The 27,609-nt window shown below is 35.6% G+C and overlaps 2 protein-coding genes across 2 annotated transcripts; one reads left to right on the forward strand and one right to left on the reverse strand.

The window, feature by feature from the left end:
- The first annotated feature begins 61 nt into the window (after positions 1-61).
- On the forward strand, positions 62-17,929 carry LOC125072152 (nardilysin-like). The gene is made up of 24 exons (XM_047682688.1): positions 62-300; positions 1,182-1,392; positions 6,215-6,355; positions 6,952-7,120; positions 7,811-8,019; positions 8,198-8,368; positions 9,013-9,134; positions 9,411-9,531; positions 10,356-10,433; positions 10,820-10,960; positions 11,638-11,767; positions 12,246-12,504; positions 12,900-13,034; positions 13,259-13,307; positions 13,708-13,809; positions 14,374-14,507; positions 15,395-15,524; positions 15,605-15,709; positions 15,795-15,938; positions 16,266-16,402; positions 16,488-16,632; positions 16,717-16,779; positions 16,873-16,974; positions 17,582-17,929. The coding sequence occupies exons 1-24, from the start codon at positions 62-64 to the stop codon at positions 17,783-17,785; spliced, it is 3,441 nt and encodes a 1,146-aa protein (XP_047538644.1). The 3' UTR covers positions 17,786-17,929.
- A 135-nt stretch (positions 17,930-18,064) lies between these two features.
- Positions 18,065-26,848, reverse strand: LOC125072154 (apyrase-like). The gene is made up of 11 exons (XM_047682690.1): positions 26,710-26,848; positions 25,734-25,956; positions 25,269-25,460; positions 23,110-23,240; positions 22,532-22,676; positions 22,183-22,309; positions 21,645-21,799; positions 20,770-20,860; positions 20,086-20,247; positions 19,196-19,362; positions 18,065-18,304 (listed from the first exon to the last, which is right to left on the reverse strand). The coding sequence occupies exons 1-11, from the start codon at positions 26,814-26,816 to the stop codon at positions 18,179-18,181; spliced, it is 1,626 nt and encodes a 541-aa protein (XP_047538646.1). The 5' UTR covers positions 26,817-26,848; the 3' UTR covers positions 18,065-18,178.
- Positions 26,849-27,609: the final 761 nt, after the last annotated feature.

Consider the following 27,609-nt stretch of genomic DNA (forward strand, 5'->3'; position numbering starts at 1 on the left):
GATAATAGAAGATGACGAATGAAGTTGGGTCTGTCAAGTGAATTGTCAAACGAACCAATAAATGTCAAAATTTTGGTTCAGATTCATTCAATTTCAAATAACTTCTGGTTCTCTGCATACAAAAAATACACTGACCAAAATGTCTAAGAGAAGTAGTTTTCACAGAGCTCCGAAATTTAAGCCTGAAGTAAAAGCCGCCAATAACAGACCTAAATATTCGGTTACTATGTCCAGTAGGAAAGAGAAAGTTGAGGTTCTTCCTGAACCCATCAAGTCTGTGTCAGATAAGAAACTTTACAAGTAAGTTCGGATTTATTTACCATTTTCGAATTAAAAAAAAGTTCAAAATAAAAATGGTGTGAAGCCTTTTACACTATTTAAATTGTTTATTAAAATGTATTTTTTTTTGTTTTCAATTACTTTTTTTAAAATTATAAAATTATGAAATGTTATTAGCATTTACATGCTATACTACAATTTCTTAAAAGTAAATCAATTTAAAAAGTCCTTTGTTTTGTATTAAATTTGTTTTCAATCAGCCAATAAAATAATAAGTAAATTTACTTTTGTGTTGTTGTGGTTTTTATTTCGTCAATTATGGTCTATGTATGTATATAAAAAATCTAGACAGTTTTTTTTATTCGATTATCCTAATAACGCTATTATAGCTTAACAATCAATTTTATTTTATAAAGTAACTGTTCTTATTAATAAATTTATATTTAATCTTACGAAAAGACTTACGAAAGTACAAAATATAAATATATAAAGCATATGAATATATTTTGATGACCTCTGTGGTTGAGTAGTGTGTTCACCGGTTTTCATGGGTAAGCCACTCCGAGGTCCCAGGTTCGATTCTCGGCCAAGTTGATGTGGAAAAAGTTCATTAGTTTTCTATGTTGTCTTGGGTCTGGGTGTTTCTGGTACCATTGTTACTTCTGATTTTCCATTACACAAGTGCTTTATTTCATTAAAAAGTAAGGCAGTAAAATAAGTGAGTTTTTTTGCATTACTTTAGGGTATTTATTGTATTAATTACCAAATATTTTTTTATGAGAATTAATTTGTATTCTTATTTGAATAAATTACATTTTGATAAGTTTTTCCTCAACATTAAGCTTGATTAGTTAATCATTTTATATACTTATTTAAATTGTAACAAAAAACGTATATTTCAGGACAATTAGGTTGGAGAATGGCCTCACAGCACTCCTTATATCAGATCCAAGTCGGCAATTTGTAGCTGATGAAAACAGTTCAAGTGAAGAAGAGTCAAGTGGTTCTGATGAGAGTTCCGGGGCGGAAAGTGATGGTAGTAAATCTGGTCAGTCAGCAGCCAGTGACCAACACGGCAGTAAAAAGCGCTCGGAGTTTGATGAGGAAAAACTAGTTAGTATAATTTATTATATTTATAATTTTTTTTATAGTTAGCTTATATCATTAAAAAATCTTAAAACAATAAACAAAAAATCTATATGGTATAAGTTTTAATTCAAGTAACTTTACAATATAATAAAAATAATATTAATTCTTAAGAAGTAACATTATTTAAATCACAGTTAAAAACACCTAACCTATATTTTTTTATAGTGAATCATAGTGTTTGTTAGTAACAAATCAGACCAATTTAGATCAAACTACTAGAAGAGTTCCATTATCAACCCAACTATATATGTAATATAAAATATATGTAATATAAAATATATGTAATATAAAATAGTAATAATCAGATTGATTAAAAAATTTGTATATTATAATCTCAATTATATATATTTCAAAATTTTGGAAGTGTAACAGGTTAGAACCAAATTCTTATATTTGTTTATTATTAGACTGACTTGTATAGTCTGTAAAAAGTTGATATAATTAATTAATTTTACATGTGGCAATACGGATGCACAAAAAAAGATTTTTTGTTTTTTCTATATATGGGTGAAACCTAGGTATCAATTAAAAAAGAAATATTAATTAGTACCATGACGGAACTCATATTCGAAAAATAAAAACCATGCAATTTCGAATTTTCCATGGTCACAAAAACATCGATATCGACGGAAAATCGACCGGCTCGAAAACAAATGATCACCAGTTTTATTAAAAAAAAATTCATTGCTATGTTATGAAATTGATTTAAATATGGAATTCCATGTTGAATGAAAGTTATCGATTTTCGGACTCGTTATGAAAATTAAAAAAAAATGTAATATAAGCCGAGATTTCGTTACCGCGTATATTTAATCGTGTTGCAATAATGACCATGATTTAAATAGTTCGTTTTATAGATAAATAACCTTGTTTTAGTTCATGGCCGAATTTATTGTTGTCTGCGAACTTAACATTATACATTTCTAATTAACTAAACAAACCTAAAAAAAGTTACAATGACACGATTTTTTAAGCATGAATTTACGTTAAAATACAATTTTTATGCCATATTTTGTTTAAATAGCCGTCTTTTTACATGTATACTTGTATTTAAGTATTCTAGTAGTTAAATTGCGTGGATCTCAATTCTCAAACAAAAATCTCAAATCCGTGCAAGGTTTTACGGGTATAAGATTATCTCGGCAGTGACTAAAATCTAAAATTGTAGTAGCATCTAGCTACTTTTAGAGATACCTAGTATCCATACTGGTTACTATCTCCAAACTATCTCCTTAAAGTTTACGGACATTGTATTCTTCAACATAAAACACTAGCTGCTCGTCCGGACTTCCGGTGAAATAAGAATTTTATATATATCCCGACTGCAGTGTCATCTACCGGGTTGGATCTAAACCCACTCAAATACACAAATAAAATGCATCGAAATCGGCCCAACCGTTAGGAGTTCTTTTAAATACACACGAACAGAAGATTTATACATAGGTATATAAACATTACCTCTACTTGCGGCTTTGTTCGCGCGAAATTTATAAAACTTTACCGACACACACACCGACATCCCCGATTTTACACCCCCTCGAGGTTCGAATCAAAAGAAGTAGCCATGTACTTTCTTTTGAATAAAGGCGAAGTTTCGCGGAAACCCACTAGTCCTAAGATGATATTATAAATGCGAAAGTTTTTTTATTTGTTACGCTTTAACGACTAAACTACTCAATCGTTCATCATAAAATTTTGCATACACGTCATGTTACCCTACATCTGCTCCCACCACAAACACGGGCAGACCCACGGGCGAAAACAAGTGTCTAAAGATATAATATATTTCTAGGAAAACGCTTTTACAGTGTTCAATAAGTTAAATAAGTATTACGTGAGTCGTTTGTTACCTACAATTGAAATAGAGCGAGACAACGTTGATGATGTTTGCGTTTTTTATCATCAATTCTGTAAATAAAACACGTATTATTGTGTAACGTAAACATTTAGTTCGACTAGACATTTATTTGTAATTATTTTATTATTAAACAGAACTTGTTTATTAAAACGTTTTGATCGACACTACTTTTTTGCTTAAAATAAATGGAATGCCCTCATTATATAAGGTATTAATATTATCCCTTTACAGCCCCCCCCCCCCCCATAAAGCTTGTGCTAGGATTGTAACTATAGCCTGAGGGGTCAGGGGGAAATGCTACTAACATAACGGTAATGATACGTGCCCGATTTTATACTGATTCAAATTCGATTATTCTTCACAATAATAAATCTCAGCTTAAGCGTAAATAAGGACTAATTGTACTTATTTGTATCGGTTATGTACGATCTCGATTATATTGCGATTCAACTTTGACCGAATCAAAAGTGAATCGTTGCGTTTTTATAATAGGAAAAAATCTATGGTATACATTGCGTTAGACCGTAAATTTGTTAGCTGTCTTGGGGCCCAGGACTGGACCTGCGATTTTTACATCGTAAGACGACCCGTAGAAGATTGCGCCATTGACGCCTATCGTCTGTACTTTTTGTTTGAAGTCGATCTTAGGATCGATAATATGTACGATATAATTTTAACAAATAATATTTTTTATGATTTAATATCATTTAAAACTAAGAATAAAGGTTTATAAATTGTACAGAGTAACACTTTTGACTTGATGTATTTTATTAGTGAGTTCATTTTAGTTTGAAGAATTAAATAATATAAAATAATAATAAAAAATAGGAGATGATTTCGGTCAGTTTAACTTTTAACACACTAACTCTTTAGGATAGCCTTTTTCACAATATTGGTAGGCGATAGGGCCAATATGCCACGTGATGAGTGATCACCTCTGCCCATTGGGATTCTTGGGAACTCGGATGTACCCTCGGTATCTACCCCAATAAGATTGCAGGAAGACCTACCACCAAGTTGAGAGGAGCGTTGTATATTACTAATCAACGAACATAACGTACGTTAACGTGTTTATTTGCTTTGTAGCTAAATATAGGCTTCCTTTACTATACTTCCTTAACTAAATTTAAATAAATTAATCTGTTCTTACTCGACAATAGTGTGTGACAGGCATGTTTAATCACTTTTAAGCTTAAGGATAACTCTAAATCTCTTGAACTGTACAACATTTTTTTTTCTTTATGACGTAATTAGTCGCAAGTTCTATGGAGTGATAGTTTAATTTTATTTTTTAAACAATCAAGACATTTAAGAGACTCGAGAGATTGTTAGTTTGTTGGTATGAATAAATTCTCATACAGAATAGATACACGCGTGCGAAACCAGGCGAAGCAGCTAGTATCAATTTATATCAATCATAAGCATTTCTAATTACAAATGAAATAACAATGATAATTAAGTTTATTTTGTGATAAGAAATTTTAATTTTCCTATAATAACGTGCTAACACTTCATACCTTTGACAGGATTGTCGGCATAGACGCAATATATTTAGAATGATGAAGAACAAGTTTGAACATATATCTAGAAAGCGCTGCAAGATATTGTTCAGACAACTTTCACTTGACACGGTATGAGGTGTTAACACCGATTAGCCAACTTTTACTACCGGCTTAATATTATAGTACCATATTAACATATCATTCGTTCTTTCATTCATTCAATTAGTAAATAAACAAAAAAAAAACTAGATTTGTTTATGGTACATGTAATGTAGTGCAAATATATTTTAGCATTATTTTCAAATATATTATATAAGTATATATTTGTCGCTATTGTTTTTTATATAAAATAACTTTTAGATTATTAATAGCAGATAATTTATGCAAGTGTATAAGGTATTTATAAAGTAGATTGTAATGTTGCCATTATGTTTAAATATAATTCAGATAAATGCTACTTCGTAAATAGCTTCGCCATATTTAAGGAACTACCAAAAATAAAACTTGTCTATGGCGACAGAAAGAAATTAACAATTTATTCGGTCTCGATAATATTTTGAAAAAAACATGAATTGGTTAGGAAATTATAACTACAACCTTCGAGATTATTCTCGACGTTCTTTGTTTCATTTAAATTACGATGCGGTCAACCGCAGATATTTTGTTGCGCTTTTCATAATAGATGCTCGTAGTAACGTTACAACTTTTTATTTATTTTTTTGCTAAGTAAATAGAGAAATCCCTCATTTTAAGAATTATATATTTTTACTCCCTCGAATTAAGCTTGTATTAGGAGCGGGGACGAGAGTAGCTAAAGGGGTCTGGATCGAACCTGCGACATTTTACGTCGCTAGGCGGCCCCTAAATCATTGACGCATATAATATGTTCTGCGTAGTTGGCTGGTCCCGTTGAGATTAGCCGCCGCATCATCATAGACATATCTTCAATTCAATCTGTAGTTTTAAATATTGTTTATATCGCCAATGTCACGTGAATGAAAATAAATAGAAATTAATAAAAAGGTTAATAAAAATCATTTATAAGACATTTTATGTTCAGGAATTGGAATTAATGGTTAAATCCAAATTTTCATATTACTGAAGTTACGCTTCTTTAAACGACTTTTGAAGGTTTTGAAGGTAAGTTGTAGGGAATTTGGTAGGTAGGGTAGGTATCATCCATTTATCAATTAATATACATAGGGCGAAACGGTAATAGTTTTCATTACTGCGTTCGCGTTTCAGCGGTTTGGGATTAAGTGAATTTGGACATGAGTCATAACAACTTAACGATCTTATAAATGCCGGTGTATATATAAGTCACTTTTAGAAAAGTATATGAATACATTACGTATTTCCATTGATATCAATTTTAAAATTCGTAACGACACTTATCAATGAAAAACTTATGTTGTCTTTTTTACAGGCGGCATGTGCGCTCTCTGTTGGAGTGGGCAGCTACAGCGATCCCCCCGAAATTCAAGGCCTCGCTCATTTCGTTGAACATATGGTCTTTATGGGCAGTGAGAAGTATCCCAAGGAGAATGAGTTTGACTCTTTCATTAAGGTAAAATAGAATGTAATTCAATTATTAAAAGAACCTTTCTTATATTTTAGACACACATTCAATTTTTTTGTAGTAATGTTTTCTCTCCCACATTATCTAAGACATTACAGTTAAATGTTAAATGCGTCTTAATAAGTACAATTGTATTTGGGAGATAGGAGCCCGTACTAGGTTGCCTTGTACTAATGGTCTCCTGGCTCCCCCACTAGGATATCAAATAATTATTTATTTAATTTTAAATTAAATTGGAGAAAGATCAAACATGACAAATACATTATCAATTAATAAAAAAACACATAAAATAAAAAGTGTGCGTGTGTGCGTATTTGCGAACGTTCGTGGGTGCGTGTGTATGTGTGTGTTTGTTGATGCTTGCGGTTTTAAGTTATCATTAGCCATTATATTAATATTTAGAGCCAATCCGTTATTTTTTTCTTACATGAGAATTTAATTAAATTTGAAATTGTAAGTAATTTATTTATCTTATTACAGCCTTCCTACTTTGAATTCATAATATTTTTGGGCAAAAAAAGTTTTGACTCTATTTAAATATTAAACGTGAGGTACAGATATTTTAATTGTTTATTTTTTATTAGAAAAAAGGCGGCTCCGATAATGCTTCAACTGACTGCGAAATTACAACGTTCTACTTCGAGATTCAAGAGAAGCACCTGCCCCAAGCTATGGATATTTTCAGCCAGTTTTTCGTCAGTCCGCTGATGAAAAAGGAGGCCATGCAGCGGGAACGAGAGGCTATACAGTCAGGTATGTGACTCGATAATCGGTGAATATTATTTCTTGATTTGCTAAAATAATAATTATTAATATTTTACATTTTCCTCCTACAAAGTAAAAATCTGTCATTAATTATTTGTTTGATAAACATAATTTTCGTTTTTTTTTTATTATTTGCTTAGATTGATCTCTAGATATCAATAAGGACTTGGTGGTAGGGCTTTGTGCAAGCCCGCCTGGTTAGGTACCACCCACTCATCAGATATTCTACCGTCAAACAGCAGTACACAGTATTGTTGTGTTCCGGTTTGAAGGGTGAGTGAGCCAGTGTAACTACAGGCACAAGGGACGTAATATCTTAGTTCCCAAGGTTGGTAGCGCATTGGTTATGTAAGGAAATGGTTAATATTTCTTACAACTCCATTGTCTATGGGCGGTGGTGACCACTTACCATCAGGTGGCCGATTTGCTCGTCCGCCTAACGATATCATAAAAAAGGAGCTTTTCAAATAATTATAGTACTGTAATTAAGATTCGCTAGCTGTCATCAGTGTGTTTTTTTTCTTGAACTACTTCTGTTCCAAGTCATATCCTCAGTTACAACCGTCTCTGTGTCTCGCACCTCTGGCTCGGTGTTCTCGTCTAATTCGAGTGCTTTCGCTTTAACCTTCACTGACTCAAAAGCGTATTCCACTCGTGCCATCTCTGCCGGCACTGTAGAGTTCGCGATCGCGGCGCCGTCGGACTCGAACCGCAAGGAGCAGCTGCTGTCGAGCACGTTCCCGGCGGGGCACCCGGCGCGCACGTTCACGTGGGGCGACGTGCGCAGCCTGCGCGAGCGCGTGGCGGGCGACGAGCGCCTGCACGCCGCCGCGCACCGCTTCCGCGCGCGCCACTACAGCGCGCACCGCATGACCGTCGCCGTGCAGGTGCGCCCGTTCGATACTGACGGATCGAATCACTTAAACCGTGATAAAAACTAATCGACCACTTCTCCGAATCCATCGATTCGTTTAAAAAAACATAAGCTTACGAATTGACAGAAAAAAAAGTGCCTTCATTGTGTGTCAAAAATATAACGATAAAAATGTTTAAAAAAAATTCCAGGCTCGTATGGAATTATCAGCTTTAGAACAGTACGTCGTGAACACGTTCGGACAGATACCCACGAACAAGTTGCCGCCCGATGACTTCTCCGAGTTCGCCTTCAAACCCGAAATGGTTTCTCCGGAATTCAAAAGTCTCTACTACATAAAACCCGTCAGTGATACGACTGAGGTAATAATAATTGGAACACTTACCGGTTTCGGATATAATCAGCAGATACGGTATCGGATATAAGTTTGTTTAGATATATTAAAAGAAAAATTGAATAACACTAATTTGCCTCCCTTTTATTTTGGCTATCAAAAAATAAAAACGAATCGCTTTAAAATACAATGAGCTACTTTTTTAATTGTAACAGTATATTATATATAAATATATTAATGGCGACGGATATATTATTATTTCGGATATCCGATAGTTTCGATTACGGATACGGAGCTCCATAACATCCCTGGACTATGTACCAATCGTTATAGCGATAAGTCGAACAGCGCCATCTACCGGCAAATAACTATAATATAGTTTATTTCAATGGCAGGAAGAGGTGAGATAAACAAACCTCATAAATACACATTCTACACTATTTACTTATAGTTAAACAATGTTAATAAGTAAAAATATAATTTTAATCGTTGTATATGTAATGAATATATTATATACTTTAATTGGTATATGCTCTGTAGCTTCACTTGAGCAAACCTGCAAAACTAAAAAGGTCATCTCTCTAAGTGCCTTCTTCAATTAAGTATATTGAGATGTTTTAAAAGTATTTTAAACTTTAATTACCCGGCTATAGAGTTATTTATACTTTGCAGGTACACTTGACGTGGTGTATGCGTTCGTTGATATCCGAGTACGAATCAAAACCACATCAGTACATATCGTACTTACTGGGTCATGAAGGCAAGGGCAGCTTACTCTCCTATCTAAAGAACAGGTAATATATTTTTTTTATTAAACATTGATAGACTTACATCTGTCAACTCCTGGTAAGTGGTCACCCCCCCCATAGACATAAGCACTAAACAATTTTAATCATCACTCGTCAATACACCACTAACATTGACAATTAAGACTGTTTTTATTTTCGGTTAAGCAGAAAAGTATTAGATTAAAAAATAAACCTTTAGTTTCCATAACAATAACAAACTAAGAGAAAAAAGAATCCTTACTAATATGAACTTTATTTATATTGACATAATGTTGTTTTCAGGATATGGGCGCTCGGTATATACACGGGTAATTCAGAGAGTGGGATCGACTATACATCTATGTACAGTCTCTTCTCGATACAGGTCGTGCTCACTAAGGATGGACTGGAACACGTCGACGAGGTATGAGACCACGTTACTGGCATAACTTGACTGACGCTTTCTTGCCTGTGTGCGTCCTTGCGAATATTATAAAATTATAATTATCAATTATAAAATTCAAAAGAATCGTTAAAGAGCGTTTGTGTGCTAAAGGAAATTACAACACTAATGACTTTTTAGTTGACTGCACACCTTGGGAATGAAATGATCGCCTGCAGGCTGTTTCAAATAACTAAAATATAATTATTATTGTACATGCAAAATGGAAAAAAAAATCCGGCGAAAGAAACTCTCTTTCGACGGTTCTTCTCAGGTCCGAGGTGGTAATTTCCGAACCGGTGGTAGATTTTTGACTATCAATAAGCTAGTGTAAACACTTCTTTATTGAATAAAGAGTTTTGACTTTGACTATAAAAGGTTAGGCGAAGGTTATATCGTTTTTTTCTTTGTTACGATATCAACTCAACAGATCGTTATAGTGGTAGGGCTCTGTGCAAACCCGTCTGGGTGGGTACCAGCCTCATTTATTCTACTGCCAAACACTTTGTATTGGTATGTACCGATATGAAGGGTGAGTGAGCAAGTGTAGAAGTGTACCTACACTCACCCAACATTTTAGTTCCCAGGGTCGTGAGCGCATTGAAGATGTAAAGAATGGTTAATATATTTTACAGCATTAATGTCTGGAGGGTGGTGACCACTTACCAACAGGCCCATATGACCGTCCGCCTACCTACCTCATAAAAAAAATGGATACCCATTATCAGGAGGTGTAGAATAATAAATAGTGCCTTAAACCATCTTCATCGTTTCTAATATGCCCAATATGCCCAATATGCTTTCAGGTTCTAGAAGCGATATTTTCATATATCAATATGTTGAAGAAAATCGGTCCATCAGAACGTATATACAAAGAATTAAAGGTAAGTAATATAAATAGTAACAGCTGGTAAAACCCACTGCTGGGATTAGTCTTCTCTATTTAAGGACGATTGGCTAATTTGTCACCATGCAGCTCCAATGCCGGTTGGATAAATCCGACATATTCAAGTTTTTGCTATCGCAATTTAGCACATGATCGATAGTTACTTGGTGGTAGCTCTTTCTACTAGCTTGTATAGGTAGGTACCACCCACTCATCACATCTGTCACCACCAAGTAACAGTTCTGTAGTGTGTGTCGATAATGTTAAAATAAAACTTAATTATTCATATATGATTTAAATAAAAAATATGTACAAATACATTTTTTACAGAAAGTGACATAAGGTTTAATTAATATGTAACCTTTTTTAATTTATCGATCGCAGACGATAGAAGAGACCAGTTTCCGTTTCGAGGCGGAGTCGCAGCCGGCCGACTACGTGGAGTCGTTGGCTGAGAACATGCACTTCTTCCCCCCCGAGCACTACATATCCGGGGATAAGTTGTACTACAAGTTCGAACCTCAGGTACGTCAGATTTTTTTAAATTTCGTATAGAGTCGTAATTTCATTTATATCAGAGTTTTTAAAATATATCGCTGGCCTGAAATGTGAAATCTGACTAACAGTAACGTTTGGGCAATTTTTTTGCATAGTAGCATTCAATTTGTAATTTTTTTGTTCAAAGTCTGACGTCCTGAGACAAATAAAAATACTACTTAAATTGTCAGTATTGGAAATTCTCAACATTTCCCAGGCGTGTATCCAAACGAAATATAAAAGTCTAAAAAATAAGCGTATTAAGTGTAGGGTTGTCTACACTACCCGTGCTGTGTACAAATTTTGATTTACTTGGCGGTATAGCGTTGTGCAAGCCCATTAGGGTAGGTAACCAACTACTCATCTGATATTGTAGTGCCAACGGGCAATACTTAGTACTGTTATGTTGCAGTTTGAAGTGTGAGTGAGCCAGTTTAACTGCAGCCGCAAAAGGCAAAACATCTTATATCCCAAGGTTGGTGTCTTATAAGAAATATTAACTTCCTACATTACTATGTAAGGAATGGTTAAATATTTCCTAAAGCGCCAATGTGTCCCTTACCATCAGGAGGTCCATTTGCTCGTACGCCTACCTATAACATAAAACCATACTAACTCAATGAAGGGAATTTTAAATAATAAATGTAATAATCACTTGGCGGCAGAGAATCACGGAGTTGTTGGATTGTATGAGTGCGGATATGGTCAACATTATGATCCTGTCCAACAAGCACTCCACGCCCATACACTACGATGCCAAGGAGGAGTGGTTCGGCACCGAATACAAGAAAATAGGTAATTGTTAAATACTAATACTACTACTGTATAAGGAACAAACACAAATTTATTACTCCTGTTACTCGACTGCATAGAGTCAGAAAGTCTTTTGTGTGACAATGTATACGGTTTTCCAACAGGATCTCAGATAGCGCACAAAATGTCTCTGAATCCAAATTAAAAAAAAGAAGTTGTTAAAGAATGCTTTTGTGTAAAAGGTTATTATAAAATTAGATAGTTCTTGGTTGATCACAGCTTGGAAATTAAAAAATCTTGATATTGAAAATATGTAAAAAAACATACTGAGTTACTTTCACCAGTTCTTCTCAGGTCGAAGTATTTTCATTTTTTCGAACCGTTAGTAGTGTTTAATTTGTGTATTGAAAAAGGTTACATCAAAATCGGTTCAGCGGATTAAGTGTGAATCGGTAATAGACAGAACTACTTTCGCATATATAATTTTATTACATATAGATTTATGTTACTTTTTTTCTAGAAAAACCAAAAGCATGGCTAGACAAGTGGTTGAACGTCGAGCCGTACAAAGATTTCTACTTGCCGGAGAAGAACATATATATCACAACAAACTTCGACCTCGTCCCTCCCGCCCCGCCGTACCTCGAGGAAGCCGAGAAACTGGGGGTCGACCTCAAGAACAGTTCCGTTAAAGATATACACAAGAAGGTTTCTTCGAGCGAGAGAGACACGAAAGTGTTGACGCAAGGGGAGTTGATGGCTACCGTTAATAACTTTAGGTAAAGCGAATTTAGTTTTCATATTAATAATTAATTAATAATTATAAATATAATTGTGGTTGTGTTTATTTTTTATTATATTTGTCTTATAAAATTGGGCTACGGCAATCATAGTAATAGCCTGTAAATTTCCCACTGCTGGGCAAAGGCCTCTTCTCCCATTGAGGAGAAGGCTTTTTGAGCATATTTCACCACGCTGATCCAATGTGGGTTGGTGGAAAGTGTGGCAGAAATTCGTTGAAATTAGGCACATGTTTCCTCACGATGTTTTTCTTCACCGCCGAGCACGAGATGAATCATGAACCCAAATGAAACACTTGAAGATTCAGTGGTTCGTTAGCCTAGACCATATGTCGGATCCTAATATAACGAAGGTGAATATATCTGCGTTCCAGGTTAGACCAGCCCAACCTGCTGCGCAAGAACCGTCACATGGAGCTGTGGTACAAGCCCGACTTCAAGTTCCGGCTGCCGACCGCGCTGCTCTACTTCTACTTCATCACCCCGCTCAGCCTGCGCTCGCCGCGGGAGTGAGTGTCCTAGCTGTTATCTTGTTATGCAGAGAATCTCTTCAAGAAATTTACGAGATTATTTCCCACTATATTACCCGTGATGGACTTTCTTAACTCTGTAATGCATCCGCTCCCCCTCCCGTACCGTACTCACATCAGGAGGAGTCCATCTCTCTCTCTCTCGAGGAGGAGGAGTTCTCAACAGACATTCAAATTTTTTATAATTCAATATAATCTTCTAGGGCGTGTCTCATTGATCTTTGGACTGATGTCATGCAACAAGGACTGAAGGTAATTTCGTTTGTTCTAGTTTATCTTTACAAATAAGTTTGTATCATGAAATTACATCTTTTGAATGAAGTGATGGAAGCTGTAATCGAGTAAAAAACACCATATTTTACATTATAGTCAGGTCCATACTTAGGTCATCTTTGCTCTTATTATGCATTCTAATTAATGTTATATTATTATCGCTATGAAATTTTGCATATACGTTGTCAGGGGTACAGATAAGGAATTAGAGTATTTAACAACTGACCCCCCCCAAATACGTGGATGGAAATTTGTAGATTATAATTGCACGTCGCTTAAGAAATCTAAGAGAAACTCCAAACACTTGTTATTATAAATTATTAATTTTATATGTAAATTTTATTTTCATAAGGGGGTTATAAAGTATATTTTTCTATAGGAAGAAGTGTATCCTGCGAACATGGCGGACCTGGCGCATTCGTTATACGTTTCCGATAAAGGGTTCACGTTGAAAGTTAGTGGCTACAATCAAAATCTACACGTAAGTATTTCTTTATATATTTTATAGGTTTTAGAGTACATCAACTCAAATATAAAGTAATTATAAATGAACACTGGTCCCCGTTTTTGTGGTCTATATTTAATTAACTGTCCCGACTTTATTTAAGAATTATATAATACACCTCGGACCCGATCGCAGCACCACATAACTGGTCCAATTTAAAATTTTCAACATATAATGAGTTTCATCAAAATCAGTCCAGCCGCCTGGGAGGAAATCGGTGACGTGTATGTCACAGTACAGAGTACAGAAGAATTATATACATAAAAATTTGTTACTTCATCATATGACTCAGTAAAATCAAATATATTTTTGTGAAACCCTCGCACTAGCGTCAGCGCATTCTATGGACTTTTAAGGATAAAATATTGTAAAGTATTGTAAGCAATCCCGCACGCGTCGGGGGGAACCCTGCGACGTCGTTATCTTTTCTTCGTTCATATCAATAAAAAGTTTCTTCATTCCGTCGCCGATCATATAACGCACGAAGCTCACTAGAGAGACCCTCCCCGAGTATGTGTAATGGTACCGTCTCGCGCGCAGCTGCTGGTGGCGCTGGTGGGGCGCTCGGTGCGCGCGGGCGCGCGCTCGCTGCCGCGCGCGCTGTTCGACGCCGTGCGCGACGTGCGCGCGCGCACCTACCACAACGTGCTCATCAAGCCGCACAAGCTCGCCAAGTACGCGCACGCACACACGCACACGCACACTCTGCCCGGCCGCCGTACCCCCAATTGCTATACCGCCCGACGGGTGAAGCGTGAGCGGGGCTATATATAGCCCCGGATAAGTAAATATCCGTAGTACCGGGGGATTACCCGCTTCGGAGGTTGAATTCGTTTTGAAACATAGCACCATTCGTCACCAAGTAGAGTAGACATATTTTTTAAATGAATTACGGACTAGTATTTTTCTTAACCGAATCGAACGATACTCTGATTCAAAAATCATAAATTTAATGACGCCATCTATTGATGAATTAAGAATAAAAATATAATTACATTGAATTGCAAACGTACAGAGAATTGGCCATTCACTTAGACGTGTGTTAAAGCTGACCCTATGTTACTTTTAAATTTGTATTCGATTGATTATTTATGTACCTTAACATACTCCGCCTTAATTAACCTTCACCTAAATTTTCCATTATATATATATACATTTATATTATATTTTTGTTTCATTGTTGTATAATGTAAATTATTTGTATTGTAAGACATTTTTGACTTTGCCATTTCATAAATTGAAATCACTTTTAAAAAATTAATCGATAAAGAGGGCATATTATTCAATACAAGTTTATACAGATGATAAAAAAGCGTAGAGTTAATACTTGCAGGATATATTACATACATATATAATTTTATTTAACTAACATTACTGTATTTTTAAATGTTGAAAAAAAGTAACTACTGAGTTTCTTCTTGCTAGAATCTACATTCCGAAGCGGTGGTACATTCACTTAATATAGTTTGTTAAATGATAATTCAAAAGTCTTGTAAAGGCCTACTTGAATTGAGTATATTTTAATTTTGTATATACAGTGATTTATTTAATACATTTGCAGGGATATTCGAATGAATATTTTACTAGAGCCGTACATTTCACCACGAGATAAAGCTGCGGCTATACACAATATTACATTAGCGGATCTGCAAGATTTCAGCGAAAGATTGCTAGACAAACTTTACTTACAGGTGGGAACTTTTACTTCTTTCGGTATTATTATCGCTTTTTATTTCAATTTCGAATAATAAATAACCATTTTTCTTTCTAGGTACTGGTACAGGGAAATATGCCATGGCACGAAGCTATTAAAATATCAGAGAACGTTCTGGATACAATTAAATGGGAACCGTTGGCAGAGAACGAATTCCCCGAAGTGAGAATATTTATAATTATTGTATTGCATCGTGATCATAGATCGAGTGATTGTTTATCTGTACTAATCCCCCGGTCGTCGCCAGGTGAAGGTGCACCGGCTGCCCCTCGGCGAGCGCAAGATCCGCGTGCGGAGCCTGAACCCCTCGTCCACCAACAGCATCGTCACCAACTACTACCAGGGAGACGCCACCACGCCCAAGCACACCGCGGCGCTGGAGGTGCTGATGGTGGGTGTCCGTCTCGCATATCAGTGCTTTTAGATCAAACCATTTAAGGGACTTTTATAAAATCAAAATATATTTTATACAAATAGGATCTAAAAACCACTTGGAATAATCATTTTACAAGGTTAATTTTAATATCAAAGTACTCAGTAGTTACTATTATTCAATCGAAAATAATTTACCCGTAATAATCATGTACAATTATTAACACTGAGCTTTTCTATCATTTATATATTCACGTACACTATAATTTGCCTTATGTACGTATATTTTTCTAAGAATCGATTGTTTTTTTACATAAAAAAAAATTAACCATTTTTGCTAGAGTAGATGCTGATGGAGGAGCCGGTCTTCGACGTTTTAAGGACCAAAGAGCAACTCGGCTACAGCGTCTTCAGCATGATGAGGTACACCTTCGGCGTGCTAGGATTCTCCGTAACGGTCAACACGCAAGTCGACAAATTCAGGTAAGACTCAGGAACAAACGAATGGAAACGATCCGTACTCCAAACGAGACGGAAAGCCGATATAAAGCGATCGTCCCGGCCGCAGCGTGGCGCACGTGGAGCAGCGCGTGGAGGCGTTCCTGAAGAAGTTCGCGCGCGACACGCGGCGCGGCGGCGAGCGCGCGCTGGCGGCCGCGCGCCACGCGCTCACGCAGCTCAAGCACACCACCGACTACGAGCTCAAGGAGGAGGTGCGCCTCTGTTGAGTTAGCTCACTCAGCTCACTCCACTTGCTAAAGATGAGAACGTAACTAAATGTATTGTCATCCTTAAAGGTCGAGAGAAATTGGCGCGAGATAGTTAGTCGGGAGTATCAGTTTCAGAGACTGTTCGTAGAGGTATGTTTTTAATAATTTATATATCGATGTGAGTATTTAGTCTCGGTGGTTAAATGAAGTTCTGAACTAAAAGTGGTTTGAATAAAATTTCAGGCCGAGGCGATTGAACAAATTAGACTTGCTGATATAAAAAGTTGGATCGACGATCACTTCAGTAGTGGGAATAAGTCACACTTTAGAAAATTGTCTATACAGGTAAAAAATAAACTTTTATTTAATCATATTAAAGTTTAAAATGAGGCTTTTGATATACTGTTAATGGATACTGCTTCATTGGTCTATTGGATATAAAACCCAGTTGCGTTGAAAAAGTTTGAATTTGTCTATCAAATTCTCACTGGCAGCTCGAAGTTTGTTCGTTAGCAGATAAAACTAACGTGCGTCGGAAAAAGATTGAAGTTCTTAGTTCTGAGTCTGAACTTATTCCAGTCTTGTCTAACAGATGTCCTATCGAATTATGAGTGTGTGTGCTCCTGTATTTGCGCACTCACATTAAAATTGAGGACTATAATAGATCCTGTGTAGTTGGCTGTTTTGTTTAGAGTGATCGAGTTTGTCAAAAACACCGTTATTGAATATGTGACTAAATATCAGATTAATTGTCTATGCTAAATGTATGTATAGTTTTCTATTCATTTTTATTTCTCTGAACATTTTTAGACTGGCATTATTACAAAATTTTATTGATTTAATTTTTATGAGCGACTCAAACCTTACAAATGTTTTCTTAACTAACTCCATTCTTCTAAAGAGAAGAGCACAGATTAAATAACTTTTAATTTTTTTTTAAATATATTTCCAGATAGTGGGAAATAAGCCTAAAGATGAGAATGAAATAACTGACGAAAAGCCCAAAAATTTAACGCTTAATTATTTGGATGGAAATGAAGATAGTGTGGAGAACTCCGCCGATGGGAACGATGCGGACTTTATAAGAGACATTGATAGCTTCAAGAAAGATCTACCAATTATCGATGTTCCTAAAGTCGAATTAGCTCAATGTTAATATAATAGGGCTTAAAGAGTTTTTATATAGACACAACTTGACCAACTAAGTTACTTACGGTGTTGCTACTTACATAAATATACATTATTTATATATTTAACGAATGACTAACCATATTTATACAATTGTATAGAAAGTTATATAAAATCCTGTCATAATATATTGTTATTGTACTGTGCATAAAATACAACAATAAAAATGGACTATTTCATAGAAATTAGAAATAATTTCACAGAAATTAAAATAAAGGTACCCATAATAAATTGACAATTTTTATTTTAACGTATCAATTTCAGATCAGAGTGAATTGTTTTTTGACGAAATTCGTTAAAACTCCAGCTAAATTAGTATTGGATTAGTCTATTTCAGATTAAAACTAAGTCGATTACATAATTAATTAACAATTTGAATTCGTCCGTCCAAATATTTGAAGACGGTGCCTTGTCGACGCAGGTATCGCTGCAGCATTACATAGTCCATATCTAGGGTCACTAGATTCTCTCTATTCTGTGACAGCATCTGTAATAAATAATGACATAACCTATAATTTAGACAGTTATATTTTGACAGAATTGACATTTTACTTAATGTATAGTTTTTGCTTAATATTTAATACGTGTTAGTTCTGCGTGTTTTTATTCTTGATGTTTACGAACAACAATAGTACTGGTGCAATATTTTTTCAGTTAATTATAAACCTTATCACTCTAGTATAAAGTTTAATGTCGTTAATGTATTTAATTGTGTTTGTCATTGAAGAGGAAAATAGTTAAATTCGCTGTTTACTTAACCTCGAAATAAACGATAATTCTTAAGATTTTTTTATTTGAAATTTTGTTTTTTTTTTTTCCAAAATCCATAGAATCTCCCAAAGAAACTTACTAACGGTTAAGTTACTTAAATTTCATATTAAATATTGTTTGATATACATATACAAAAACCGAATTTAGTATGGAGATACATAGTCAAGTCCTAGGGAAGGATATAGGCTACTTTTTTAATTCATCCATCGAGGGGGTAAAATGTGAGGTGTTCGTTTGTGTGATACAGGGGTAAATTTCGCGTGGGCTATTATTTATACGCAGTTGCTGCTGCTGGAAATTAAAACTTGAGTTAAATTTTTCTCACTCCCAAATAGATTAAAAATGATTTAATAATACCTTAGACGGTGCTAACCAAACAAAACTGTGAAAATTGACTGACTCGATGAAAATATTTTTGGAAAGGACAATAGCAAATGATCTGATGACACTGATAAGAGGTCAACTTTGCTACATAGATATTGGTACCGCAAGAAATACATCCAATCCTTGCCTCGCTAACTTCGCCAAATACAATTGGCTTATACACCTACGCTGGCACAGAGTTCAGTGTATGCAAGTACAAGACCGGATAGCGCGGGAATCTCACCGTGTAGCCGCCGCCGCCGTCGCCGATGTAGTTCTGCGAGATGACGCGGTAGACCTTGTCCCGCTGCAGCGGCTCGTAGCGCGGCACGGCGCAGCGCACGCAGCGCACGGCCGCGCGCAGCACGCGCGCACCCGCCGGCTGCGACGCGTTGTACACGGCGCGCAGGCCTGCAACACGCGACACGGCGCGACTATAGACCTACTGTCCAATTTCCGCTTTTCAAAGCCAGCCTTCGATAATGTTCAATACTATTGAATGCTTAGATTTGTTTAGTAACTATTTACACTGCGCACTGATTATTACTACAGAGTTCTCCGGTCTAGGTCCCACTCTAGCATAGCGTACTGGCGTACTGTGTAACCGAAATCATTTAATAAGTTCAGATCTAGACATAGACAAAATTACTAGTTTTACTAATATGATTATATACATATACACGTAACAGTTTGTTCGCTTGTTTTAAAAATCCTGCCAGAAATAGAATTTGGATTGAATTCGATTTTTACGGACGATAGCTTGTTTGTCGTCAATCTTAAAAATGCTTCGCTGCTGGGCGGTTACCCGATGTAGTTAAAGCTAAGTCCTGATGTATGTATTTATACAAAAAAGTATAGCAGTTTCTAACACTCGAGGGTTGAGACGAGATGGTTTTATTCTACTCTTCCGAAACCCACGACTAAGTATAGTGTTTTCGATATTTTTGAATTTGTACCAGAAAGATCGCGATCGCGAAATATTCTGGCGCAATATGTTACGGCCTTACGAGCTCGCTAATTTAATTTAATTTTGATCTTTATCGTCAGAATGACTAAAATGTATCGTTTGTCTTAAAAATATTTCAGTAAATATAATTATTATAAATCACATGAAATGTAGAAATGGTAGCTTACCGCCTATTTGCAACATCCGACTGCTGTAGAAGTCGCTAGGATCGCTTATTGCTACTCCCACTGAAAATTCCAGCGCTTCCAGAAGATACTCTCCTTTCAAATCGTAAAGCTGGACATAATTCTCGAACGGAAACGCCATCAACAATGCCTCAGTCGTTATTTCTGTATAATAAATTATTATTGTATTGTAATATTTGCTGATATCATTTTATTTTAAAATATAATTTTAATCTATCAAATGTGCATATTTCAAATATATGCAGACAGACTTTCATCGGGTGTTGGTTCAAATAGATCTATAAAGATTTAAATATGGCTGACTTTGTTCATATGCAAATATTCACATTAAGGGCTTAACGCAAGTTACCTCGTATAAATATGTTCACGACGTTTCTCATAAAAAAATTCAGTTCCTATATTCTCCTATAGACAATGATTATATAAAAGCTAAAACGCTTAAACATAGCTATATTATTTAAAAAATGAAGTATATAATTATATGTGTAATCAGCTTAGTTCGGCTACTAAATCCTTCCTCACGCTCTAAGGTAATGTGTATGAGAAAGGTTCAGAGCTCTAGTTCCATCTGTTTAAAAATAATTAGCTCTACCAATTTCATACACCTAGATCGATTAGTTTCGACACCTCACTCGTGACCAGTGATCTACTGTCGTGTAAGCGCACCTCCGACGTCGATGTGCGCGCGCACGCCGCCCGCGTTCATGAGACACACGTGCGCCCCGCTCCACTCGTCCGCGCGCGCCAGCCCCACCACCTGCAGGCATTAAGCGCTCACTCATGAATTGCTTACACGGGGTCAGTGACTGGACCCAGGCTACATGTTAACAGAATCGGAAAATAAGTCAGTTGTACGACAGTGAGTCAGCTACGAAAAGGTACGTGGACACTCTACAACAAACTGGCGGCGATTGCCCGAACGCGTCCATACAACGCCAGTCGTACTGGACTGACTTACTGGCCCCGAAAATAGAATGGGTGGCTGGTCACTACTGTACTGACTTGTGACCGCGAAGTCATCGCTGGACTGGCTCGAAACTAGGCGTGTCCATAGTAAGTCAGCGCTGGACTGGCGCACTGTTTGGCTGGATCTGTAAAGCCTGGTTTATCCTATATAAAGCCAATAGCTGTTTCTCTAAGAAGATTTGACGTTAGATTGCTTTACCGTGGGTTGGTTGACGCGTAGGTTTCCTTACGATATATTTCTTCATCGCCGAATACGAGATTAAGTACGGTTAGTTATTTTCGGTTACACCCATTGCATTTTTCAATTCTAACAATAATTTAATTTATTGACTATACTCTTATAATTCTTTATTATTCACTTCCATTCACTAAACTTTCAAAACAAAATAAAGTGTCGTTCGAAAATTTTATGCGATACGAAACACGCCATGGAAGGGGTAGCGGACGTGGATGATAAGTGAAAAAGATCTTACGTCATCATCAACCCCATTTCAGGACGGCCTTCGTATGGTTTTAAGTGGGTAAGAATTGTATATGTTTGATCCGGATAGATTCCGTGAAAGAAGGTGGTTAACCTCATCGATGAGACCGTCGCAAGCCCAGTTGGCCAAGTTGCACTCCCCGCGGTAACAGCCGCGCTGCAGCGCTGACAGTGAGCGACCCAACACCTCCTTGCCAATTGCGTCCACTTCCTGTCTCCACGGTTCCAGCAGACTCTCTATATGGGGATCTGGGAAAGATTTCATTTCTGATCATGAACTATATTTTTACGTATCATGTTAACGTATAATTAGTATAAATTAGTCGAATTATTCCTTTGATTAAGCGGATTTACAATTTTCCGAACTCCTCTTCTTCGGTTTGACCATTTGCTAATGCGTTGGGGTAATATAGAGTTTTTTTTTAAATAGTTAGGCAGACTAGTGTATGGGCCAATGACTAAATGGGCACTGGGAAAAATATTTAATATTCCTTATATTGTAAATACGCCACCAACCTTGAAACTCGGATGTTATATTATTTTGTCTAATTATACTTATTCGTCTTTTGGACCAAAAAATAAACACTAAATATTGCTCAGAGGGAAACCACACGCCAACAATATGTGCATACCTCTGACTATAGATGTGCCAAGGTAAATAGGTTGTCCCTTCCAAGATACAATTTTTCCAGCTTTATCTATATATAGCTTTATGTCACCCAGGTATCTTGTGTAACACGATGCCTGTACGATTAGTATCTAAAAATAGTATTAAATAAAAGTAGAGATTTAGTACAGTTAACAAAAGAATATAATTTTTTACAACGCAATTTAGAAATAAAATGTGTGTCAATATAAGTTGTTAAGATATATATTATATAGTGTTATATTATAAATGAATATACATATATTAAGCGTGGAAAATGTACGTCTAAAGATTTTTATTTTTTTATTTTTTCAAATTAAAAAGGAAATATTTACCCTGTGGCCACTGTCTTGTGTGACGATAGTTGGGTATTCCCCGACCGGTCTGGAGCCGTCCGGAGCCTCACCGTTGTAGAGCAACGAGTGTGAGTGACCACCAACTATGATGTCTACGTCCGAAGACATACGTGCTGCTAATGAGCTTTAAACGATATTTCATCACAGTATAGTCAGCTGCACAGAAGATAGCAATAGTAGCGGATGGCTCAAAGGTTAGTTAAAGCTAGAACATGTCAATATTCTCAAAAGAGTGTAGGTGTAACCACATCATCTTTTTAATGTTAACCTTATTTTGTTTTTATTAATCATCTTGTTTGCTACGGAACTAGCAAGCTAAAGAACACTCCTGATTAAATCTCTGTATAAATTTCAGCGGTATATGTATTCACAAATCTGGATCGAAATAGCTTAGTGGAATGAGGTCCTAGTTTCTGTTTCCGCAGAAGGCCTTAGCCGAGTTGCAATACACGCTGTTGTTAATATGTAAAATAACTAACTAATGTACAAAATTATCATAACCAGGTATATGAAATGAATAAAATGAAAATATGAGATCAAATTAGTTTAATACTTACATATCACTGGTATATCCGACGTGCGATAAAACAATAATAATGTCGACTCCCTTCTCGGTGAGTATCGCTACTTCTCGATTAACCGCTTCTAATTCGTCTTCCATTATAACACGTCCAGTCGGGGCAGAGAACTAAAATTTAATGCAATTAAATAAGTATCAAATTTGCAAGTGAAGGATTCGAAGATTCAAGAACATATGCAACATAACAAGCAACAAACTTCTTATATCTGTTATTCGAATGCATAGAGTTGGTAACTTTTGCTATATGTATGTCACTGTAAGATTACAAACATCGTTAGAATACAATCTATCTCGTCAGATTGTAAACTGTCGAAATATTGTGAACCGTGAAATATGATTGCAATTTAACGCATTATTTTTCGCTATATTGTAATCTATCGATGAGAAGCGGGCAAATTGTAAACTGGAGTAGAACGGAATGCATCTCGCGCGCTGATTGGTTGAACGGTATGAGCCCCCCGCCTCGCCGGCATCCGCCATTTTATTTCACCGTAAAATTGCAAATGCCGTAGATTATAATCTATGTCGCGCAATTCTAATAGATTGGGAACGGTTATTCAATTTGCAATAAAATATAAATAATTTCGATAGTTCATAATATTTCGGTTAGGTTAGGTTAGAGTCTTTATAATTTAACTGAATTTAAAACTTTTAAATTTACTTCGATAGATTGTAAGCTACCGAATAATAACGGTGACGTATGATTGGTCGCTCTTACAATAAAACCAGTCAATCAGGGGACAGATTGAATCTAACATTTTGACTTCGACAGATTACAATATAGTGAAAAATAATGCGTTAAATTGCAATCATATTTCATTATTCATAATATTTCGACAGATTACAATCTGTCTCGCCAGATTGTAATCTAACAATTTTTATAATCTTACGGTGACATATATATAATGGAACAATAGGTTTTTGAAAGTTTTATTATAAATTTAGTGAATTCACGGTAGGGTACAAGATACAATTAGTTAGTTAGTATTTACACATTAGAAAAAAACAATTGAATTATGTATATTTATTTGTTATATTGAAAATTGTAAATATTCATAAAATTTTACATAAGACCCAGTAACTTTTCCTGTCGAAAAAACTACCATAATATTCCCATAGTTTTGACTATCAATAAGAAAGCGTAGTGCTTCTAATTGAATAAATCGTCGCTAAATTGACACCATTATAGTAATAAGTAAATAAACGATGACAACAGTACTAGTTATCACTAGAATAATTGTAATATTAAAATAATTTTAGTATAAGTGTATAAATCCCTAATACCAATTAAAAATTATTCACTGTCATCGAGTGTTATGTAGTTAATAACACAAGAAGTATATGATGACTATCTCGATAAAGGTTAAATTACTGATTATATCTCGAAATATTACTGCCTATCAGATAGGTAATTACATTTTACGCGCATTTTTTTAATTATTTGACATATGATTATACGTTTAGATAGTTATGTATAGATAAGTATGAAATATTTAAACAGTAATGATTGATGTTATATTTATCTTGCGCTAATCGCATATTTTTTTATTCTTGAAGTAGAACAAAATATTTGTAAGTCAATATTTAGTTTACAATATTGTTAGAAGGAATAGTGAGGAGACGTCATCGAAAAATGAATGACAAGTAGAGGTGTCCTCGGCGAGGCTATATAAGCTTATGCGCGCTTTAATCGCCACGCCCAAACAAACTCCGGCTTCCTTTGCACGTCTTGAACGACGAAGACAATAGCATTACTGTCGCAAACGCGCGATTCGTAGAGTAAACACATCACACACCTATAGCGGCGGAATGCCGGCGAAAACGAGGTCCTAGACTAGTGACGTCATGAAAACGTTCGTGATGTCAATTAAACAGTGCCACGAGCAGAAGCGCTCGGAGCCCGTGAGGGTTCAAACTTCAAGGAGGCCACTTCAAAGGCCAGTATGACCAACAGCAAATGACACACAGACACAAAAAAAAGCTTTCGCCATGTCGTGTACCGGAATGTCATGTACTGTCAATTTCTGTTAGGGGGATCCTTGTCGCTCACTACACTAAATAAATGGAATAAGTCATTAATATATATTTAAATTATAAATAGCTTATGTATAAATTAGAAAAATGTTTTAAACCAACCGTCCGCAGCAGAACGCCAATGATCCCAATCTTGCGTTGATTCCGTTCAACGACGATATGGTTTTTCACAAAGGGCGTCATCTCTGGTTCGAAGGTCGTGTTAACATTGGCTCCTAACATTGGAGATTGCAGATGTTGCAAATACGGCAGCAGACCCTCCACGCCGTGATCGAATTCATGATTTCCAAGTACCTTTTTACATATAATATACACGAATTTTATTATATAATAACATGCTTTGGAAAAATACTTAATAGGATGTTATAAAAGAAACTAATATCTGCTTTTATTATATCTATATTGTAAATAAGAGGCTGGTCTCAGACAAAGCACAAACATTCGCTGTTTTTAATAACATAAAAAAATATTTTTTTATTATAATATATAGCTAAAATGAAGGTTTCGTACTGATATTTTTGTCGATTTTTTTTCAGATAACGTGCATTTTATTTATAAATATCTTACATGGGCGTCATGCGGTAACATATTCATAAAATGCTGGCTGGCATTCCATCGCAGGAAGTTATACCATATGGTGCCTTGGAAGGTATCTCCGCCATTGAGCAGCAGGGAGTCGGGCTCCGCTTCCAGCGCCTGCATGATAGCGGTATAGAGGCGCGAGAAGCCGCCGATGCAGTCTCCTTCCGTTGGGTTGCATGGCCCACCACTTAATGCAATTTGGTCAAAACTAAAAATATGCAAGATATAAATCAATTATATATATATATATATATATCACATCAGATAGTCTTCTATAAGCCCGTGGATGCCGTAAGATCCGAAAGAAATTTTGCTAAGCAAATCTTGCATCAAAATATCACAGACGGGGAATTAACCCACTAGTAATAATACATCAGGCATAATTTCTACGCAATTAAAATTTAACGCCGACCCCAAGCCAATGGAATCTCTATGAATATAAATAATATATATAAATAGGTATTTAATGATTTTTCTTTTCTTTATGCGTCAATCACGTGAAAACTACGTGTAAGAATCGACGCGGGTTCATCCGTAGATGTATAAAGATCGAACGATCGATCAATGTCCATTGATCGTTCCCGCCCTTTTCATTTGACGCCCAAAGAAGCGGGCAGGTAACATATACACACATTTTTTAGATTCGACTATATTATATTCCGAAAGAAGCGCTTAGTGTTGAGTAACATGAATTATGCAAAGAGAAGTTATCCTTTTAATTGCTATGTCTCGTTATGACTTAAGGCGTGATTTAAGTAACATAAGTATATAAGTAACATAAGTATTTTATACTGGCTTACTCTAAGTTAGATCGCATGTTTGGCATTATAATAAGTGGATTCCACTTCTTACGTAGCTTATGTCTATGTGGGATATTGGCCTGTTATGACCAGTCGGTTCATTAGCTCATCTGCCTTTCTGGAGTAAATATAATCATATATTAGAAATAAATATTACTTACTGCGCATGGAAATCGTTGTAATGAATGATATTTAATTCAAACAAGTCACTATCATTTTGAGCAGATATTGCGCTTATAACTAAAATGAGCACCAAAGTTACAGACATAGCGCCGTGTTTCGTGGATGGTCACTGCGTGGAGCATGCAGAAAATATGATATCTGGAATCTTATCTCCCTACATCAATATCAGCTTAGTTTAATAATTAATATCTAATCATTTTATTTAAATGATCACCAGTATTATAGCTGGCAAAGGATCGCACTAATAATAATCCACATGTATATACCTAAATAGGTTTGATATGTTATATTAAGCATAGATAACAAAAATCCAATAACAATAAAATGTTTACTAATCCGATTCGTATTGAATTTTTTACATTATGATACGTCATAGTTACTCGTAGGCTACATCAGTACGTTTGTGTATTGACAAGTTAAGATATATGTAGATTATCTCAACTTAGTTTACCAGACTAACGTTGACTTATTAAAAAGTTAAGAACGAATTATTTTAGTCGATAGGTATTTATTAAGGAGGTTAAAATGCTAACGTCACATTCAAGCAAAATATAAAAAATATATCATACTAGCTTAACTTGCGGTTTTACCCGCGCGAAGTTTACCAACACAAACTTCCAACTCCCGTTTTAACTCCTTAGGGGTGGAGTTTTGTAAAATCTATTCGTAGCGATTGTCTAGATACTATTAGGAATCTACCTGGAAAATTTCAAGTTTGTAGGTGTTATAGCTTCTAAGATTTCTTGATTAATCAGTGAGTCGTATTTTGCTTTTATATAGATTTTGTGATAAAGATTGTGGAATTAATTCTGCAATGGTCAATGTTAGCGTATATCTAGAAAAAGCGAAATAAAATTTGATTTAGACAACAAAGTAAA

Source organism: Vanessa atalanta, chromosome 20 (genome assembly GCF_905147765.1).
Source record: "Vanessa atalanta chromosome 20, ilVanAtal1.2, whole genome shotgun sequence".
In the NCBI taxonomy this organism is placed as follows: Eukaryota; Metazoa; Arthropoda; class Insecta; order Lepidoptera; family Nymphalidae; genus Vanessa; species Vanessa atalanta.

What these genes read in the sequence shown, in the direction of transcription:
- LOC125072152 (XM_047682688.1), top strand. Translation starts at nt 62, where the DNA reads ATGTCAAAATTTTGGTTCAGATTCATTCAATTTCAAATAACTTCTGGT. An exon ending in GTATATACAAAGAATTAAAG is followed by an intron (nt 10,434 to 10,819) that starts GTAAGTAATATA and finishes TATCGATCGCAG; the next exon opens with ACGATAGAAGAGACCAGTTT. An exon ending in GCTACAATCAAAATCTACAC is followed by an intron (nt 13,810 to 14,373) that starts GTAAGTATTTCT and finishes TCTCGCGCGCAG; the next exon opens with CTGCTGGTGGCGCTGGTGGG.
- LOC125072154 (XM_047682690.1), bottom strand. Translation starts at nt 26,816, where the DNA reads ATGTCTGTAACTTTGGTGCTCATTTTAGTTATAAGCGCAATATCTGCT. An exon ending in TACAACGATTTCCATGCGCA is followed by an intron (nt 25,957 to 26,709) that starts GTAAGTAATATT and finishes GCATATTTTTAG; the next exon opens with TTTTGACCAAATTGCATTAA. An exon ending in CACAAGACAGTGGCCACAGG is followed by an intron (nt 22,310 to 22,531) that starts GTAAATATTTCC and finishes TACTATTTTTAG; the next exon opens with ATACTAATCGTACAGGCATC.